Source organism: Salvelinus sp. IW2-2015, linkage group LG31 (genome assembly GCF_002910315.2).
Source record: "Salvelinus sp. IW2-2015 linkage group LG31, ASM291031v2, whole genome shotgun sequence".
NCBI lineage: Eukaryota > Metazoa > Chordata > Actinopteri > Salmoniformes > Salmonidae > Salvelinus > Salvelinus sp. IW2-2015.
This window is the reverse complement of record NC_036870.1, coordinates 7,747,631-7,768,510: the sequence shown is the minus strand read 5'-3', so window position 1 is coordinate 7,768,510 and position 20,880 is coordinate 7,747,631. Positions and strand designations below refer to the sequence as shown.

General features: G+C 44.4%; 3 protein-coding genes across 4 annotated transcripts; all 3 read right to left on the bottom strand.

Moving 5' to 3' along the window:
- Positions 1-1,859: 1,859 nt before the first annotated feature.
- Positions 1,860-6,517, bottom strand: LOC111955989 (cyclic GMP-AMP synthase). 2 transcript variants are annotated; one of them, XM_023976394.3, is made up of 7 exons: positions 6,311-6,517; positions 5,572-5,894; positions 4,276-4,508; positions 3,634-3,862; positions 3,081-3,368; positions 2,834-2,933; positions 1,860-2,702 (listed from the first exon to the last, which is right to left on the bottom strand). In XM_023976394.3, the coding sequence occupies exons 2-7, from the start codon at positions 5,885-5,887 to the stop codon at positions 2,144-2,146; spliced, it is 1,725 nt and encodes a 574-aa protein (XP_023832162.1). In that variant the 5' UTR covers positions 5,888-5,894; positions 6,311-6,517; the 3' UTR covers positions 1,860-2,143. The 2 variants fall into 2 exon arrangements, with proteins under 2 accessions (XP_023832162.1, XP_023832163.1); XM_023976395.3 differs by having other exon boundaries at positions 3,081-3,365.
- Positions 6,518-6,950: 433 nt separating this feature from the next.
- On the bottom strand, positions 6,951-10,850 carry LOC111955994 (elongation factor 1-alpha). The gene is made up of 8 exons (XM_023976401.3): positions 10,750-10,850; positions 10,005-10,154; positions 9,307-9,486; positions 8,901-9,197; positions 8,571-8,721; positions 8,215-8,471; positions 7,766-8,000; positions 6,951-7,426 (listed from the first exon to the last, which is right to left on the bottom strand). Exons 2-8 carry the CDS (start codon positions 10,146-10,148, stop codon positions 7,302-7,304), a joined length of 1,389 nt encoding a protein of 462 aa, XP_023832169.1. The 5' UTR covers positions 10,149-10,154; positions 10,750-10,850; the 3' UTR covers positions 6,951-7,301.
- A 245-nt stretch (positions 10,851-11,095) lies between these two features.
- On the bottom strand, positions 11,096-14,669 carry LOC111955995 (elongation factor 1-alpha, oocyte form). The gene is made up of 8 exons (XM_023976403.3): positions 14,560-14,669; positions 13,642-13,798; positions 12,932-13,111; positions 12,531-12,827; positions 12,281-12,431; positions 11,937-12,193; positions 11,615-11,849; positions 11,096-11,513 (listed from the first exon to the last, which is right to left on the bottom strand). The coding sequence occupies exons 2-8, from the start codon at positions 13,783-13,785 to the stop codon at positions 11,392-11,394; spliced, it is 1,386 nt and encodes a 461-aa protein (XP_023832171.1). The 5' UTR covers positions 13,786-13,798; positions 14,560-14,669; the 3' UTR covers positions 11,096-11,391.
- Between the last annotated feature and the right edge of the window lie 6,211 nt (positions 14,670-20,880).

Sequence of the window (20,880 nt, the reverse complement as noted above, 5' to 3'; positions counted from 1 at the left end):
CTGTATCTAGCAGTCTTAAATTGGGCTTATATAATTATATTTAGATTCAAGAACTCAAAAATATTTATTAAAGAAAAAATATGGGAAATTGTAATGTAATCAGTTAGGACATCCATCAGTTAGTCATCCATCTCAGTTATGTCATTACATTAGTTTTGATTTAAATAATTGCCATCACCTTTCCTTCCATACAGATTTTGGAAGGTCCTACCTAAAACATCATAACCGCCATCGATAAGAGACATTACTGTGCAGCCGTATTCATCGACCTGGCCAAGGCTTTCGACTCTGTCAATCACCACATTCTTATTGGCAGACTCGACAGCCTTGGTTTCTCAAATGATTGCCTCGCCTGGTTTACCAACTACTTCTCTGATAGAGCTCAGTGTGTCAAATCGGAGGGCCTGTTGTCCGGACCTCTGGCAGTCTCTATGGGGTTGCCACAGGGTTCAATTCTCGGGCCGACTCTCTTCTCTGTATACATCAATGATGTCGCTCTTGCTGCTGGTGATTCTCTGATCGACCTCTACGCAGACAACACCATTGTGTATACTTCTGTCCCCTCTTTGGACACTGTGTTAACTAACCTCCAGACGAGCTTCAATGCCATACAACTCTCCTTCCGTGGCCTCCAACTGCTCTTAAATGCAAGAAAAACGAAATGCATGCTATTCAATGGATCACTGCCCGCACCTGCTCTGACTTATAATATGTGGACAACCTCAAATACCTAGGTGTCTGGTTAGACTGTAAACTCTCCTTCCAGACTCACATTAAGCATCTCCAATCCTAAATTAAATCTAGAATCGGCTTCCTATATCGCAACAAAGCATCCTTCACTCATGCTGCCAAACATACCCTCGTAAAACTGACCATCCTACCGATCCTCGACTTCGGCGATGTCATCTATAAAATAGCCTCCAACATTCTACTCAACAAATTGGATGCAGTCTATCACAGTGCCATCCGTTTTGTCACCAAAGCCCCATATACTACCCACCACTGCGACCTGTACGCTCTCGTTGGTTGGCCCTCGCTTCATACTCATCGCCAAACCCACTGGCTACAGGTTATCTACAAGTCTCTGCTAGGTAAAGCCCTGCCTTATCTCAGCTCACTGGTCACCATAGCAGCACCCACTCATAGCACGCGCTCCAGCAGGTATATCTCACTGGTCACCCCCAAAGCCAATTCCTCCTTTGGTCGCCTTTCCTTCCAGTTCTCTGCTGCCAATGACTGGAACGAACTGCAAAAATCACTGAAGTTGGAGACTCATATCTCCCTCACTAGCTTTAAACACCAGCTATCAGAGCAGCTCACAGATCACTGCACCTGTACATAGCCCATCTGTAAACAGCCCATCTATCTACCTCATGCCCATACTGTATTTATTTATTTATCTTGCTCCTTTGCACCCCAGTATCTCTACTTGCACATTCATCTTCTGCACATCTACCATTCCAGTGTTTAATTGCTATATTGTAATTACTTCGCCACCATGGCCTATGTATTGCCTTAACTCCCTTATCTTACCTCATTCGCACTCACTGTATATAGACTTTTTTAAATTTATTCTACTGTATTATTGACTGTATGCTTTGTTTATTCCATGTGTAACTCTGTGTTGTTGTATGTGTCGAATTGCTATGCTTTATCTTGGCCAGGTCGCAGTTGCAAATGAGAACTTGTTCTAAACTAGCCTACCTGGTTAAATAAAGGTGAAATTATTATTATTATTTTTTAAACAGACCAGCAACTCTGTTATAGAAGGACTGCAACGCACAAGGATTTTATACACGCACACACACACAATATAATAAATCATATAGGATCATACATGCAGGACAAGTGTTTCATTMATACATAATATATTTTATTTAAAAGTTTGTCATGGAGTACATTGGAGTAGTGGACAGAAGTAGTAAACAATATATTGTATAGCTACTATATTCTTGGTAATTTGCATAGATTTAGCATTAACATACAAATACAGAAATGTTACTTTTGGGCTAAATGTTTCATTGTGTTTATTAAGAGCAAAGACATAATTTAGAGATAAATAAAAATCTGTTTAAAAAGGGCTTACCATTCTCTACATCTGCATAACATTTTAGCGCCCTCTGCTGTAGATGGARTGTCTCTGCTACCTTCCTACCACAGATGGGCAGAGGTAACAAACAACACAGACCAAAGACACAACCAAAGCAAAAATGTTGAACATTTTCACGAAGAATTTTGTCTCAATAACTTGGGGTGGCTGGATAATAGGAGACTGGATAACATGAGTCTGCTGTACAACAATGGATGGCTGGGGCTGGGAGTTACTGGGGGAGTGTACTGCCAGTGGTGGGGCTGGAGCCGGGGGCATTAAAAGGGGAAGCCCCTGTCTCCTCTGCTCCTCCAGAGCCTCAGTCAGAAACACCAGAGCTTTGCGTGGGAAGGTCGGTGCGGCGAAGAGGTTGGAGGTGGGGACAAAGAAGTGGGGTAGCAGGCCGCTCCTCGCGTGGCCCTCCAGGGCCCCTAGGAGGTGCATGAAGCAGGCAGGCAGATGATGGGGTGTCCACAGGGAGTCCTGGGCCCTGATGGAAAGGGTGTGTAGGAAGACTGTCTTCCCGTGGTAGGAGCACAGAGCATCCAGCTCCTGAGGGTAGCGTTTCTTCAGTCCCTCGATCAGACACTTGAGGAGCTTAAAGCACTGCTTACTAAAGAAGAGGAGGAGAGAAAGAGCGGTATTGTTCATGATGTTGATGACTTCACATAAAGGTATTTGTTCAGTATTAGGGCTAAATGAGTCACAGGTGCTGGTAAATGCTGTAGTAGAGTGAATTATGACCGGCAGCACTTGGTGGCAGAGCTCTCACAGCAGGTCCTCTTGTTCCCATGAGTCTTGATTAGTTCCTTTTCTATGTGAGAAAAGGAAATCCTCCAACTCTCTGCAGCAGACAAGCAGCCACAAATAAAAGGGAATCATTTTAAATAAAAGGACAAATATCATTCACATTCACTGTATCAATCATGACAAAATCTATCCACATACATCTATGGCTCTGGCACAAAAACAACAATAATGTTACACACACCTTTAGCTGCCTCACTGAGGTTACGCCCTGGTGGTTTCTTGGGCACAAAGAAGCAAGTTTGGTGGGTGAGAGAGCGCCGGGTCTTCTTCCCCAGCCAGTTGTTCACATCTGGGCCGGCGCGGGCAGCCAGAGGCCAGCCCTGTGAGGAGGGCACTTCCAAGGCGGGCACCACATCCACAGAAAGTAGTTCCTCTTTCCCATTATCCACCTCCAACAGGGAAAGGGTCACCGCTGGGGAGTTTGGACGCTTCTTATTCACAACCCAACGGCAGCTATTTCCAGGCACTGCTGATCAAAGAACACACAAAAGCATACAGGTATGTGCCATGTCATATTTAGACAAACAGTTTATATTACTAATATATATATAGGTGGCTGGAGATGTGGACACCGACCACTAAGACTCAAGGATTCATATTGACCCCTCAACAACATAGCATCCACAGATAAACCAGTTGGACAAGATACAGTATATAACACACAGTATGGGTAGGTGAGCACTTGTATGACTGCATTTCCAAAGTATCAGGTGAATATAGATCAGTTACCACACCTTTGTAGGTGCTGATAAACTTTCGGACCAGACGGTGCATTTCACTTATGATCTTGCTGGCTGAGATGGTGAGCCCATCTTCCAATAGGAAAGACCGTATGTGGGAACGCGTCGGTCGGGATAGGGCGACTTCGTAGAACAGGCCGTGGTATTGGTCCAGCTCAGTCATTTTGAGGCGGGAAGGAGACTGGAGCTTCAGCATCATGTCAAACTCATTTGGGTTGTGTATCTGTTGGCACACAATGGTAATAGGTACTATGTATTATTTACATGCTATTTCGTTTCGTTCACAGGATTCTAATAACAGTAAAGTATACTCACTGAATGCAAAAGGCAGGTTTGACAGACCCAGATTTGTAAGTCCAAAAGACTTACAAACAGCAACACTTGACATTCAACACAAGAAGAACAACGACCTCCATGTTTGCATGTCATATTTCCTATTATGTACAGTATGTCAGAGATAAGGATCAGTATTGACTCATAGATACTGCTTAATCAGTCGCTCATGGTTCATCCATGTTTATAAAAACACACCTTTAGTGAAAATGTGGATAATTTGCTGCCGGTAATTATTTTGTGTTCATGGGTTTTAATTGAGCCACCAGCCAGAGACAATTCCCGTCTCATGGTGTGAGTTACCTTAACCATCTCGTAGTATGAACCACTGTTGAGCACAGAGGCTGACTGGAAGTAGGGCTGCTCGTCACTGTTCTTGAGGAAGACCAGCAGGCTGTCCCGGAGATGGTTGACCAAGTCCACGGCCCACTGGCGGTCACTCTGGCAGAGCTTGAGGTCCTGTGACCGAAGCCTGATCCAGCGGGCCAGCTCTGGGGTGATAGGGGCCAACTCGTACCCTGGTGTGGGGTTCTGGGCTGTGGACAGATCGAAGTATTGGCAGGACTGTCTCAGATGAGCATATTTCCTGACAACAAAGCATGGGTGACCAAATAATTGAAAGTGGTGCTTAATAATAAGAAACAAGTGTACAAGAGGCACAAAGAGAGATGAACAATGAGATAAAAKAAYGTGAGATGCCAGTACAAGGATAAGGTGCTACAGATAATATTACAGGGAGACTCTCGGATTGGCTTGGTTAGGCATTCAGAATATGGCAAACGCCCTGCCTATTTGTTCGTAAATATCCTTTGCGATTTATTTTACATTTTTAGATGTTGTATGTTTTATGACTGCAGCAAGATGAATTGCCTCTGATGACATTAAAGTTTTCTGAATCTGACTCATAGTGTTGAAGCATGAATGGTGCAATTTTCGCCCCGTTTTACAGGATTATGCACACATGAACTTCATCTCCAAAACAAATCATTTTTTTGTACTTTGTACCCCCTTTTCAAACCAATTGGTAGTTACAGTCTTGTCCAATCGCTGCAACTTCCGTACGGACTCGGCAGAGTCGAAGGTCGAGAGCCATGCGTTCCCCCGAAACACGACCCTGCCAAGCCACACTGCTTCTTGACACGCTGCTCGCTTAACCTGGAAGCCAGCCGCACCAATGTGTCGGATAAAACACTGTACAACTGGCAACCGAAGTCAGCGTGCATGCACTTGGCCCACCACAAGGAGTCGCTAGAGCGCTAGTTGACAAGGACATCCCAGCCGACACTGGGCCAATTGTACGCTGCCTCATGGGCGTCCCGGTCGCGGCCGGCTGCAACACAGCCTGGGATCGAACCCAGGTCTGTAGTGACGCCTCAAGCACTGCAATGCAGAGCCTTAGACCACTGCGCCACTTGGGAGGGCTCCAAAACATTGCAGATGCAAAAATTCACTCAACTCAGAATATGAATTCTGGCTAGACGAATGAATGTAACATCTTACTGATTGATTGTCTTAGCGTCTTTGACATACAATGATACCCACATCAGATGAGGACAATCAACAATACCATTGAAGCGAGCAGGTCGACCGTGCTATTACCTGTCAGGTGTGGTCTCTGCCTAGGGAGGGGTGAGTTGTGTGTGGCTGGGGTACTGGAGTTTCCATCAGTCTCCTGACCCAACGATGCCCCAGTCTGAGAGTCCTCTATGGGGCGGCCTCCATCTCCATCTTGTCTGTCCAGATACCCACCCTCCTCTGCCTCTCTGCCCAGGCTAGGTTGGAGGTCGACGGGGGTGGACGATGTCCTGGCGAGGGCCCATGACTGAGGAATTGTCTGGGGCTCTATAGAGGGTGTGGATGGAACTGAGGTCTGTCTCCTGGAGGATGATCTCCTCTGAGGTGTGGTTCTGTTCATCTTTCTACTGTGATCAACATACGCACACAAACACACACAAATCAATCGATTCATAGAAATGAGAATGACATAAATAGAATTTGAATATCCTCTTCCTTTTAGGTTGAAAGTATATGGGACGGGACCGCGCAGTAACAAAAACAACCTTGCTCAGTCTTTAGTAGGTGCATAGTAACGTAGTATCAGAGATCATATTACTAAGTTCTTTGTAATTTTAAGCACGGTACATACAATGTACAATGACTGTAATGCTGAGGTCCTGCCCAGAGGACTGAACGTAATTGTGGTTCCTAGACCTTACCTAAACCAGGCTACATGTTACTCTAGACAACTTCGCTTGCGGCCATTTCTTCATAATCCCAGACTGATTGTTAGAGAATCATTCAACCATTGTGACATTTTACAGGGGTTGTTAAGACTTACCTGCTATTGCCCAGTCGTTGTCACAAATTGCAGCTTGCTAGGGGGACATTGAAACGTCCCTATTGCTCCTCTCTGTGTCAGCTCGAGTAATTCTGGTTCCTGACACTATTCTTTTTCTATTTCCCAAGTGTGATGTCACATATCAAAGATAATAGACCGTTGCTCCCTCTGTCTCTGGAGCAGTGGATCATGGACTGCACAATTGAATTCTAGGTGTGGTGTTGCTAGGGACAGAGTAAGGAAGAGGTTTCACCCGTATGACGTCATTCCATAAAGATTTGTCATGCTCTACTTGGCTTGTGAAAGCTTTTGTATATAAAAACCACGCAACTAGTTTCTCCTTCTGTCAGAACCCCTTACCTTGACAGTAGCCGACATTTACCGGGATACTATTTCACCTATTGAGAAATCACTCTTCTCTGAAAATAGGAATCAACAGTACTGACATGTTTATCCACAGCACTTACATTTCTCACATACATTTCTGATGTAACTCAAAGGAGAGAATGCTTAAAACGGAGGCAGTGAATCATATCTATTGAATATTCCTCAAAGAAGTTGGTATGATTTTCTGTTTGTAGCCAATATTGTAAACCAATGGAGTGTATTCAGCAAATCAATCCAAAATTTGACAATTAGCTCAATGTTTCACAGCAACAGAAACCAGACTTTATTTTAATATTCTAGCACAACATATAATTTCATGATAGATAGCAGTATGTATCCAACAGTAACTGATTCAGCGTTTTGGCTTTATGAGAATCAAGAAACAGCAGCGTTTTGGCAGTTCATGTTCATGGTTTTTTATTTTATCATCATTTTCCCTAAAGCATTATTCTTCGAATATTTGCTTTCCTTTCCTGCGAAAATTTTTGCGATGGGTTTTTATTAGCATTAGCCAGTCCTTGAGTAGAGAGCTCAGGTTCTGAGACACTGCAGGATGGGATGCCGGTGACACGCTTTGTTGTTGCTGGATGTCTGGAGCAGGAATTCATTTAGCTTTGGCAGCCTTAACGGCGGACTTGGTCACCTTGCCAGTGCTGGCAGCCTTCTTGTCGACGGCCTTGATGACACCAACAGCCACGGTCTGCCTCATGTCACGTACGGCAAAACGACCTGCAACGATGCAGCAGCAAAGAGAAATGGTTACTGGACAGGCCTGAATGATTTTTTTGTGTAACAGGCTAAATTAGTTTTGCTACAGTAAAGTCATTGTAGTTCCTAAAGAGTTTTTGTAAGTGACGTTGTAAGGTATTGAGGCTAGTAAGATCTCTTCACCATCTTACAAGCAATCAACAGTAAATGTGTGGTGAGTTCTTTCAACACCAAATGGCTGCATTACCCAGATGGGTCCTATACAGTGATGATAACCCCGCACGTAACATTCAGTTTTTCAATAGCACTGCATAAATAAGACCCAGAATCGTCATCATAAGGAATTAGTGTGTGACTCACCGAGGGGAGGGTAGGCAGCGAAGCTCTCCACACACATGGGCTTTCCTGGCACCATGACGATGATGGCGGCGTCTCCAGACTTCAGGGCCTTGGGGTTGTCCTCAAGCTTCTTGCCGGAACGACGGTCGATCTTCTCTTTGAGCTCGCTGAACTTGCAGGCAATGTGAGCGGTATGGCAATCCAGCACGGGGGCATAGCCCTGGGAGATGGTGCCCGGGTGGTTCAGGATGATGACCTGAGGATTGGGGTAAAGGTTGGGTAAGGATGGGATAGAATCTAGAACTACATTGACAGGGGGTTGGAACGTGGGTAAACTGAATTTAAAAAACGTTTAATGAAAGTGCAAATGTTTGGCCAGAAACGAGACATGAAGGAAAGTAGACTTGGAAATATGAGTATTTTCTATTATCTTAACAAAATCTACATTTAAAATCAGTCCCATCTCTCACCTGAGCGGTGAAGTTGCCGGCCTCCATTGGAGGGTCGTTCTTGCTGTCTCCAGCCACGTTGCCACGACGGATATCCTTGACGGACACGTTCTTGACGTTGAAGCCGACGTTGTCACCGGGGAGAGCCGCTTCCAGGGTCTCGTGGTGCATCTCCACAGACTTGACTTCAGTGGTGACGTTAGCGGGGGCGAAGGTAACGATCATACCAGCCTTCAGGGTTCCAGTCTCCACACGGCCCACGGGCACTGTTCCAATACCTAAAGGGAAGCAAGTATTTACCCACAAGAGCCATCCTCTTCATGTCTAAAGAAAATAACCAGTATATTGAAACATATTGATCTATGACTGGTTCTTACCTCCAATTTTGTAGACGTCCTGCAGGGGCAGACGGAGAGGCTTGTTGGTGGGGCGGGAGGGGGGCAGGATGGAGTCCAGAGCCTCCAGAAGGGTCACACCATTAGCGCCACCCTCCTTACGCTCAACCTTCCATCCCTTGAACCAGCCCATCTGCAATGGGAAACAGAAGAAACYATGTTACTGTTTTTGTGTGGATCAAAGTTAGGATGAGGCTTGCTGACCTGTCAGTGCTTTACCTTCTATAACATTCCAGCCCTAATCATTTAGGCATATGACCACCTAAAACTACACTGCTGCGGTGGAGTGTACTGTGGGGATGGACTACTCACGTTAGGGCTAGCCTCCAGCATGTTGTCCCCATGCCACCCAGAGATGGGCACAAAGGCGACTGTGGCAGGGTTATAGCCGATCTTCTTGATGTAGGTGCTGACCTCCTTCTGGATTTCCTCAAAACGCTTCTGGCTGTAGGGGGGCTCAGTAGAGTCCATCTTGTTGACTCCAACGATGAGCTGCTTCACTCCCAGAGTGTAGGCCAGGAGAGCGTGCTCACGAGTCTGCCCGTTCTTTGAGATACCGGCCTCAAACTCACCAACACCACCAGCAACGACCAGCACAGCGCAATCAGCCTGAGACAAAGACATGACACACTTCAAACTTCATGGTAAAATGCCACTACTGATCATTTCATAATTAGGAAACAGGAAACCAGCAATGATTATTAAAGCTTGTCTTTACCTGAGAGGTACCAGTGATCATGTTCTTGATGAAGTCTCTGTGTCCGGGGGCATCAATGATTGTGACGTAGTACTTGGCGGTCTCAAACTTCCACAGGGAAATGTCGATGGTGATACCACGCTCACGCTCAGCCTTCAGCTTGTCCAGCACCCAGGCATACTTGAAAGAGCCTTTGCCCATCTACACAAGCAGAGAATCAAGTTTGCATTTATTTCACATAAGTCTATTGCCTACACAGTTCTGTAATATTTTTAGATCATATCTACCCAATTAGGCCTACTACAAAAGCATATCATTTTTTGGCAGTTTTGTCATTTACACAATCCAGACTAACACAAAATGACTGCCTAATCAGATTATTCTGCTAGTTGAGCAAGTTTCTTTCCAGCAATATCCTGTTGCCCAAATACGTTTGACCACCATATCATTTGCATACCTTCATTTTAAGTGATTTCTTTTTACCCGACTAAACGATTTGCATTTAAATGACTCGATACCATTTTTAGAAGGCATTTTTGCATTCAGTTACCGCAGAATGACTGGCCACAACTGACAGCGAAACACTTTTGTACAGTAGGTGTCGCTTGTGTCAAAGCAATCTTTCCAAGGATTTATTTGTAACCACGCCCGTTAAAACATCGCTATTCATAGCTGCAGACATAAAATATCCCGAGAAATGTCAGGGCGCCCAAACCTACCTCAGCAGCCTCCTTCTCGAACTTCTCAATGGTTCTCTTGTCAATACCCCCGCATTTGTAGATCAGATGGCCGGTGGTGGTGGACTTGCCGGAGTCGACATGGCCAATGACCACGATGTTGATGTGGATCTTTTCCTTTCCCATGATTTACTGATTGAAAGGAAACTGACGTAACTACCTATGCACAAATATATTTACACAAAATACACATGCAAATAACATGGTAGCAGATTCATAAAATTGATGCCTTTGACGCCCATCGGCACCACTAACTCATGCACCATGTGCTATCCGCAAATCGTCCTCCATGTTAAATCGGAGGACTAGCGAGCCGGCCATGTTGAGTCGTCACTAGTTACCACAGCCAAAGTCATACACCCCGCCTAGTTGGAGTTAAACATAACCACACGTCTAACCCTAACTCAAACCAATTAGTTATCCTTCTAGTTTAACTTCAGGCGATTAGTTCGCTGGTAGATCGTTACCCCCTAAACATGAAGGATCGACTATGCTGGACCGAAATAACCATTAACGAATCCAAATGAAAACGAGCAGTTAAAAACACCCATCTCTAGTACAATTAGACCGGTCCTTAATCATGTTCCTAGAGGAGTTACTTGTTATGCTGGCACAACTCATTACCATCCCATTATCACAATTTTAAGCTAACAGTTTTAAGAGTGAAGCTTTGACACAAGCCATTAATGACCAGTACATCCTGAAATAAGCATTCTGTTGCACTAACCTGCGATAGGTTTACGGTTATCCCTGCTTTAGACCGGAGAAAAAGGGAAGAATTTGATCTCACATTTATTTTTATACCGGTGCTGTGAGGGGCGGGAGAACTGCAAATGCTAAAGCACGGCTGTCATCAATAAAAAAGGGTGCTATTGGTTGCACCAGTGTAACCCACCAAGGTGATTGGACTGCAAAAACCCATCACTGGGCACAGCCCTGCAGCTGTCAGGGATAGGATGTGTCAAACCAGCTGCAAAGACCAGTTACATACAGTATTGCACTTGTTCTACCCTATGGAGCAGCTCCCACTGAACTACAAGCACAAGGAGAAAGGATTAAGGAAAACAGCAAGGTTTTTGGTCAAGACATTTAAAGACCTTTATTAGTTACCAGCAGTTTCCTTCCAATTTAATAGTGGAATCAAACAGGTTCAGTTCTCAACCATTTACACAATTTAACTGAAAGAGGCACCGCCAGTAATGACGAAGCCACAATTGTCTCCACGTTGGATTCCTTTCCTGCGGAAACTTTTACGATGAGTTTTAATCAGCATTAACCAGTCCTTAAGTATAGAGCTCAGGTTTTGAGACGCCGCAGGATGTAGGGCAGCAGACCGCGCCACCCGAGGGACGTCCTGTGGGAGGGGAATTCACTTTTTACCGGCCTTAACGGCAGACTTTGTGACCTTTCCGCTTGAGGCGGCCTTCTTGTCAACAGCCTTGATGACACCGACAGCGACTGTCTGCCTCATGTCACGCACAGCAAAACGACCTGCAGGAGATGGAAAAGGCAGCGTTACTAATTTGCCAGAACCATAGAGAACCTTCAAGGATTATTAATGTTATGGTGACGAGGGCCTGTGGATAACTCACCAAGAGGGGGGTATTCCTGGAAACTCTCCACACACATGGGCTTGCCGGGGATCATGTCAACGATAGCAGCGTCCCCAGACTTCAGGAACTTGGGGGCATCTTCAAGCTTCTTGCCGGACCGACGGTCGATCTTCTCCTTGAGCTCACTGAACTTGCAGGCGATGTGAGCAGTATGGCAATCCAGCACAGGGGCATAGCCCTGGGAGATCTGGCCAGGGTGGTTCAGGATGATTACCTGTAAAAACAAGGCATGGTCAATTAACGCAAGAACAATGGTCAGGGGACGTAACCTGCCCCACCCAACTTTAAACAGTATGCCTACTTGAGCAGTGAAAGTGCCAGCCTCCATTGGAGGGTCGTTCTTGCTGTCTCCAGCTACGTTGCCACGGCGGATATCCTTGACGGACACGTTCTTGACGTTGAAGCCGACGTTGTCACCGGGCATAGCCGATTCCAAGGTCTCGTGGTGCATCTCCACAGACTTGACTTCAGTGGTGACGTTAGCGGGGGCGAAGGTGACGATCATACCGGCCTTGAGGGTGCCCGTCTCCACACGGCCCACAGGTACAGTTCCAATACCTGAGGAAACCAGGGGAGAGTAGATTAACCAACGAAAAGAACCAAGCCTTAGCGTGTCAGTCACTACAAAGTTTAACAGATTCTTACCACCGATTTTGTAAACGTCCTGGAGGGGCAGACGAAGGGGCTTGTCTGTGGGCCGGGATGGGGGACTGATGCTGTCCAGGGCCTCCAGCAGAGTCACCCCATTGGAGTTACCATCCTTACGCTCGACCTTCCATCCCTTGAACCAGGCCATCTGGAATAAGAGAAAAACCATTTAGAAACAGTAGGATGTATGCAAATGACAGACAAGACTATTACACATAGAGGTGTACTGTGGGGATGGACTACTCACGTTAGGGCTAGCCTCCAGCATGTTGTCCCCATGCCATCCAGAGATGGGCACAAAGGCGACTGTGGCAGGGTTATAGCCGATCTTCTTGATGTAAGTGCTGACCTCCTTCTGGATTTCCTCAAAACGCTTCTGGCTGTAGGGGGGCTCTGTGGAGTCCATCTTGTTGACTCCAACGATGAGCTGCTTCACTCCCAGAGTGAAAGCAAGGAGAGCGTGCTCACGAGTCTGCCCGTTCTTTGAGATACCGGCCTCAAACTCACCAACACCACCAGCAACGACCAGCACAGCACAATCAGCCTGGGGGGGGGGGGGGAGAAATTAAGTCTCAGCCCAATACGTTAAACTGAAACTAATAGGCTTTAGATTAACAGTACAGTCTAATTGCAGTGGGCCCCACTTACCTGAGATGTACCAGTGATCATGTTCTTGATGAAGTCTCTGTGTCCGGGGGCATCAATGATTGTGACGTAGTACCTGCCAGTCTCGAACTTCCACAGGGAAATGTCAATTGTGATACCACGCTCACGCTCAGCCTTCAGCTTGTCCAGCACCCAGGCATACTTGAAAGAGCCCTTACCCATCTAAAAAAGGGGAAGTCAAATTAGTTCTTATATCAAATAACTTCAATGTTTCAAGCTACATGTCAAATTGCGTAGTGAGCAAGTACAACATTCAGGGTCAGGCCTCGAATGTTATGGGAAACTATGCCAGTCATTTGCACGAATTAGAAAACTAACTGAAATGGATTGTTCAGTCTACTTTCAGAAACGTAATTTATGCATTTTATTAAGTGGAAATAGAGGCTGCGTGCAATGAAGGGTTTACTAGAGATGGGACACAACTTAGTCGACTTTCCGTAGCCGGTTAGGATAATTCGTTTAGTAAGTTATGGTTAGCTAAAAAAATAAATACGTTGTACCCTTCCTGCCACGAAGGCCTCAGCCACCATTACACAAAGTGCATCGTCATTACCCGGACGCTAGGCCCGCGCAAGCGCCACCCCACATGCGCGCACTCGTTACACACCCTACCGGCTTCGCTGTTCAAAGACCATGCTGGCGTCGCCATTTAATCCGAAGTATTGTAACCAACAAGCTTAGAAAATGCTTACCTCAGCAGCCTCCTTCTCGAACTTCTCAATGGTTCTCTTGTCAATACCCCCGCATTTGTAGATCAGATGGCCWGTGGTGGTGGACTTGCCGGAGTCGACATGGCCAATGACCACGATGTTGATGTGGATCTTTTCCTTTCCCATGGTCGCTTAGTTTCTGAAATAAAATTAGATAAACCACTTAGCTAAACCTCATRGCCTCTGGGAATATGGCTGCAAATAAAATGCCGGTCACTCTGTATAACCATCAGAACATCTTTGTCGATGGTCCAAAAATATACATATCCRATTAAGAATAGGACCCCATTAAAAAAAAAGTCACCACTCGACAATGTTAACTCATCCGATGCGATTTTACAAAGGGTGAGTGAGCCATGACCACGTAGGCCTTAGTCCGCCATGGGCCAAACGAGACACGTGTTACTTCTGGGCCACGTCGTATTAAGTTACAGAAAGATTTCCAAATATCCTAAAGGAATTTAGCTATCACAACTCGACACCTGTCGTCTGGGCTACCGTGCAATTTACATTAATGGAATAAAGACATTCCYTTTAGTTAGTCAGCCACACAGACCACTGCTTTAGTATCCTTTGTTCTTTCCCCCCAAGTTTCCCCTCCCCCAACCGAAAAGTGTAATTTTCMGACAAACTAAAAACTTTAGTAAAGACAACATTAGGGCCATTTGTATAAGGTAATTTAAGATCACAGCATCCTTGACGTTACACCATCAAATCCACAGGTTAATTGAGACGACAGACAGAAGGCTAACTGAAATGTGTTAGCTATAGTAKATTTTCGCAATACGGCTAGCTATAAAAAAAAATACAAAATGAAAACATACAAAACTTGTAAATTCAAGAACAGATTAGGCCCGTTTTTGAAACCACTTGAGGCTTAATGATGATAAACGCGCTTACCGGTGTCACTACGAAATCACACTGCTACTACCACTGCTGTTGCCCTTAGCCAGGTAACAGAAAGAGAAAGAATGATGGTTGAGTTGGAGTTTTATACACGGGGAGGTGGCCAGATTGGGTTGCACCCCCGCTTCCTTTCCCCTCCCTATTCGAATCCGCAAATCACACACAATTCAGCTAAAAACTGGTCAAGGATAGAGGGAATACAGGTTATTTCAAATTTACATCAAAAGTTGATTTTCTGTCTTCTTCTTAGCTCTTCGCTAACCCCTTTCCGAACCTTTACCTAATTCTCAGAATTCACCACGTTAATTCTCATAACCTGCTGCGTAAATTCTCATAACCTTCTACAAAAGTAATTTCTGGTCATACATAAACTGTTCCCTTAACCAGAGAAACGATCCTCGTCTGCTATGTCATGATGTAAAATATTTTCTATTTTGAAAGTAATCCTTTCTCATTCAATCAAATAATCTAAAAACAACATAGCTTGGTAATTGATAAATTGATTAAATAACCCCAAGTGGTCAAGACTAGCCTATCATTGGACCTCAAATATTTGGATTCTCTGGATGTTTGCTTCTTCTTGAAAATCTATCATATTCAATGATGATGCTGGAGGTTTGAGAACGTTGATGATTCCCATAAGGGGCTACTTGATACATTGTTGCATTACCATCCTAATTGTCAGCCTCACTCTGGCTTTAATTGTACAACAAAACAAAAATTGTCAATACAAAACATTCTAATTCACCTCAAATTTGAATTTTATAATTATTTGTATACAATCTAATATGTTGTCTCTGTCTTTTTCCCTATAACACTGTCCAAACACACTCTTTATTGTTATGAGAAAAACATGAACAATAAACCAGAGACTCATTCAATAACTCAACTGACAGAGTTAAACTGTAATCTGAAAATAAATCTCCCCACTGTATGTTGAATGTGATTAGTTATCTCAACAAACCAATCCTCACTCTGTCTCATAAACCTGAGTGAGATGATCGAAGCCTGTTTTCTAGAAAGGAAATTCTATTATTTCATACACCTTTTTTTTCAACATTAGTACATAGTGTTTACACAATTGTCATATCAAATTTAAATTATACATTTTTCCTCTGTGGACCATAAACTGTCGGTGAAGAGAAGCACATCTTTGGGATTATTGCCTCAGGAGCAGGCTACACTAGACAGAAAATACATGCCCTTGACTTTCTCATTATCACCATCCACCTGTATTGACTCTAGGTGACCTAATCAACATAACAAATACATAGATTTTCACTCAAACAGTGCACTGAAAAGGGAGAGCCAGGCTCATTGTTTCAATGGCCTGGAGGGCACCTCCACCACATCTCACACACATTCAGATTCTAAAGAGGTTCAGACCAGGCCAAGATGAGTGACTACAGTGGTCAATGAGTGTGAGGGAGTCCCGCTAGATTCTCCACTCACATTCGCAGAGTATAATGCTAACACTGAGTGCTTTCCATAATGATCATATCAAGCAAATTCTCCAATAAATATAGTAAAAGCCATGTTAAACCTCTCCTTGTTGTGTTGCCCACCCAGTCCACAAGCAATGTTACATTCTATAACACTGGATCAAAGTTGGGTGATGTAACTGATTGCAGTTCTACATTCTACAGTTCCTTTTCCCCATAGCCTAGTCAGTGAGTGTGTTTTATGATAAATATTAGTGAGGAAAATGCATGTTTTTTTTATCAACATTTCAGTCAACCTTTTCCAAAAAACAAACAAACTACAATATAAACATTGAATTATTTCATTCCCAGCACCACAAAGATTTGATGATGTGGATATTGACATTTGTCCAATATATGATCAATATATTCTGATCTATTGAGCCTATTCCAAAGGATGCTGTGGAGAGGTCACAGAGGTCCGACTCAGGGCCCTGCAGTCTCCGTACTGTCCCCATCACCGTTGAATTCCTGATATAGGACAGCTGGCATCCCTTGGCGCGGTGACGCCATTCCCCGACTATCTTTTCCTCAGTTCGGGTAACAGTCACAGAGCTCAGCTGCTGCTTTCAATCAGCTCACAGCACAATGAGAGGGGGAAAGAGAGAGTGGGTGAGAGAGAAGGGTACTCACAAACCATGTCACAGATAGTGGYCGAATGCACAGATAGTGTCCGAGGAAGAGAGGAGATATAGGATGGGAAGCCGGAAGAGGTTGAAAAAAACAGGTGGAAGCAAAGGTGAATAGAAGCGCAGATGCATTGGCCAGGAACAGGATTTCAGGGGGCCAGACAAAAAACATCTTCCCTGCCAGCTATAAGATGACTATCCCAAAGAAGAAAGAGGAGCACTCAGAAAGATGCATGGATCTTTAGGTTTATTCAGGATTACATTTCAGCGTGTCAGACGCCTTCCTCAGAGAGTTCAGGAGGATCTTTTAAGAAGTGTTGGCCTGATATATCAGAAAACAGGACAAATGGTTAATTTCATTAAWGTTTCCCCATTACATTGGCCCACATATTTGGCTGGGTTTTATGTGTCAAAAATGTTTGCACATTTATCATAAATAAACTAAACACAGGAAATGGGCCCTGATTGTCCCTAATCCTTAAAGATGATACAGTACTGCGTCTACCTTTAAGAATGAGGAAGGATCTAGCGCAGAATATCACAGTAAAAAAGGCCAACAAGTAAAGGGTGGTTGCAGCACTAAAACCAGAAGAGCAGGCGAATGGAACTTAACTACATTCTTAACAAAAGGGCAATTTGTTGAATCTACAACCTTGGGTTGGCTTGCTGACGCCCAACGCCACCCAAACTTGTATAATTAAACCATTGCTAAACCACACCCAACAATGTTATGAAGAGACACTCTCTCGGTTCCTATATGTATTCCTGTTTTTAATAGGGACGCAGTGACAACAAGCATTCAGCTTTAAAATGTGACATAACAGTTATGATAAAATATGACAATCATATGTTGTGTTATGAATACTCAGCTAAGTTTATTTTACAAGTAGGTGAAACAAAATGGGAAGTAGGTAGGAGGTGATTGTGCATTCACTGTAGTGCTATGATTAACAGCTAAAGGACTGAATAAATGCAGTCCACCAGAAAGGGGAAGGGGATGAGCGCAGGTATGACTGACAAAGAGGGACTAGGAGAAAACTATGCTGTAAGACATCCTCCAGTGATATTTGAACGTTTACTGTTGAAAGCAATATCCCAAGTATAAATACATTAAAGCACACACACAAAAGGGTAAAAAAATAATAATAATAATGTTTTGAGAAAGTTTTTTTTTTCTCCAGACACAACAGCAAACTTCAATGGCAATCAAGGAGTTGGTTTGATGGGAAGTCGATGTCATCAGCCTCCCTCCAATTTATGACAGATTTCCTGAGTGATCTTAGATTAATTCTGACTATTAAGGGACAGACAGTACTACTGTCGCTTTTTTTTCTCGTTTTTCAAGTGAAGGTCTTTTAAGGGAGTATGCGCTTCGGCTAGCCGGATTAGGACTGAAGCATGCTGATGACTACCTGTACCACCTTTTGTTAAGTAAATCAGTTGTTAAATGAGCTGAAAAGGAGACTGGAGTGCCACTTTAATTACAGGTTTTCCCCCATGGAGCCTACTGTTAGCTACTTTCATTTTGTCCTGGGGCCTCACTAAACTGACACTAAAATGACAACTTTTGCCTTGGGGGTATAATACATAATGTTGTATTTGTACATCATGTACATCAAATTGGCAGGGCAGATAACTGTTTAATTCGGGCAGAATCCCACTAACTGTCCCGACAGCAAAAAAAAAAAAAGAATTAGTGAATCTGTAGTGGACCAGCAGACTCAGAGAGCCTGGCATAGAGGCTGTTTGCCTACTAATCTCACTGTAAACCCCCTCCAGGTCTTTGATCACTTCTTTGTTTCCTTTTCTGTCTCCCTCTCCTCCAACCCTAGCCACTCAGCCCCTACCCAGATGGTCATGCGCCATCGCAATCTCTCCCACTACTCTCTCCTCTTCTATCCTATCATCTCTCCCTTCTGCTAAATCCTTCTCCCTCCGGTCTCCTGATTCTGCCTATTCGACCCTACACTCCTCCCTTTCCACATCCAATGACTCGCCCTTTCCTCCCGCCCGGCCCTCCCCTCCTGTTCTGTGTCTGAGTGACTCATTGCAAGCTTACAGAACAGGGGTTCGGGCAGCTGAGCAAAAATTTAAAAAACTTTGGAGGACCTATCATCCTTTCCGTCCCTCCTCTCTACCTTCTGTTCCTCTGGGGCTGCTGCTAAAGCCAGTCTCTATCATTCAAAATGTCAAGCTTCTGCCTCTAACCCTAGGAAACTCTCCCTCTATGGACAACTTTATCAATCACTTTGAAAAGAAGGTTGACAACATCTGCTCCTCATTAACTCAGCCTATTGAGTCCACTGGTCCCACTCACACAGAACTACCTTATGCCTTGATCTCTTTCTCCCCTCTCTCTCCAGATGAAATCCTGCGACTAGTTATGTCCGGCCGCCCGACAACCCCATCCCCTCCTCCAGACCATCGCTGGAGACCTTCTCCCATTCCTAATTTCCCTCATCCCTGACCACTGGCTGCGTCCCAGCTGACTTTAAAATGGCCAGAGTAAAAAAAGAAAAAAAAAGACTCCTCTGACGTCAAAACTACAAATCAAATCAAATGTCAAATCAAATCAAATGTATTTATATAGCCCTTCTTACATCAGCTGATATCTCAAAGTGCTGTACAGAAACCCAGCCTAAAACCCCAAACAGCAAGCAATGCAGGTGTAGAAGCACGGTGGCTAGGAAAAACTCCCTAGAAAGGCCAAAACCTAGGAAGAAACCAGTCCTCTTCTGGCTGTGCCGGGTGGAGATTATAACAGAACATGGCCAAGATGTTCAAATGTTCATAAATGGCCAGCATGGTCAAATAATAATAATCACTACCGCTCCTGCTGTCTCTAGAGAGTTGAAAACAGCAGGTCTGGGACAGGTAGCACYTCCGGTGAACAGGTCAGGGTTCCATAACCGCAGGCAGAACAGTTGAAACTGGAGCAGCAGCACGGCCAGGTGGACTGGGGACAGCAAGGAGTCATCATGCCAGGTAGTCCTGAGGCATGGTCCTAGGGCTCAGGTCCTCCGAGAGAGAGAAAGAAAGAGAATTAGAGAGAGCATACTTAAATTCACAAAGGACACCGGATAAGACAGGAGAAGTACTCCAGATATAACAGACTGACCCTAGCCCCCGACACAAACTAGGGACGGCATGGAAGAGCACCAGTAAGCCAGTGACTCAGCCCCTGTAATAGGGTTAGAGGCAGAGAATCCCAGTGGAGTAAGGGGAACCGACCAGGCAGAGACAGCAAGGGCGGTTCGTTGCGCCAGTGCCTTTCCGTTCACCTTCACACTCCTGGGCCAGACTACACTCAATCACATGACCTACTGAAGAGATGAGTCTTCAGTAAAGACTTAAAAGMTTGAGACCGAGTCTGCGTCTCTCACATGGATAGGCAGAGCATTCCATAAAAATGGAGCTCTATGGGAGAAAGCCCTGCCTCCAGCTGTTTGCTTAGAAATTCTAGGGACAATTAGGAGGCCTGCGTCTTGTGACCGTAGCGTACGTGTAGGTATGTATGGCAGGACCAAATCGGAAAGATAGGTATGAGCAAGCCCATGTAATGCTTTGTAGGTTAGCAGTAAAACCTTGAAATCAGCCCATGCCTTAACAGGAAGCCAGTGTAGGGAGGCTAGCACTGGAGTAATATGATCACATTTTTTTGGTTCTAGTCAGGATTCTAGCAGCCGTATTTAGCACTAACTGAAGTTTATTTAGTGCTTTATCCGGGAAGCCGGAAAGTAGAGCATTGCAGTAGTCTAACCTAGAAGTAACAAAAACATGGATACATTTTTCTGCATAATTTTTGGATAGAAAGTTTCTGATTTTTGCAATGTTACGTAGATGGAAAAAAGCTGTGCTTGAAACAGTCTTGATATGTTCGTCAAAAGAGAGATCAGGGTCCAGAGTAACCCAGAGTTCCTTCCCAGTATTATTTAAGACGACTGTACAACCATCAAGATTAACTGTCAGATTCAACAGAAGATCTCTTTGTTTCTTGGGACCTAGAACAAGCATCTCTGTTTTGTCCGAGTTTAAAAGTAGAAAGTTTGCAGCCATCCACTTCCTTATGTCTAAKACACAGGCTTCTAGCGAGGGCAATTTTGGGGCTTCACCATGTTTCATCGAAATGTACAGCTGTGTGTCATCCGCATAGCAGTGAAAGTTAACATTATGTTTTCGAATGACATTCAAGAGGTAAAATATAT

Excerpts from the sequence above, each read along its gene's own strand:
- LOC111955994 (XM_023976401.3), bottom strand. The coding sequence starts at position 10,148 with ATGGGAAAGGAAAAGATCCACATCAACATCGTGGTCATTGGCCATGTC. Across the intron at positions 8,472-8,570 it reads GGACGTCTACAAAATTGGAG|GTATTGGAACAGTGCCCGTG; the intron begins GTAAGAACCAGT and ends GCTTCCCTTTAG. Across the intron at positions 7,427-7,765 it reads CGCTGCCTACCCTCCCCTCG|GTCGTTTTGCCGTACGTGAC; the intron begins GTGAGTCACACA and ends GCATCGTTGCAG.
- LOC111955989 (XM_023976394.3), bottom strand. The coding sequence starts at position 5,887 with ATGAACAGAACCACACCTCAGAGGAGATCATCCTCCAGGAGACAGACC. Across the intron at positions 4,509-5,571 it reads GCAGAGACCACACCTGACAG|CCCAGAACCCCACACCAGGG; the intron begins GTAATAGCACGG and ends ATCTGTCCACAG. Across the intron at positions 3,369-3,633 it reads GTTTATCAGCACCTACAAAG|CAGTGCCTGGAAATAGCTGC; the intron begins GTGTGGTAACTG and ends TTCTTTGATCAG.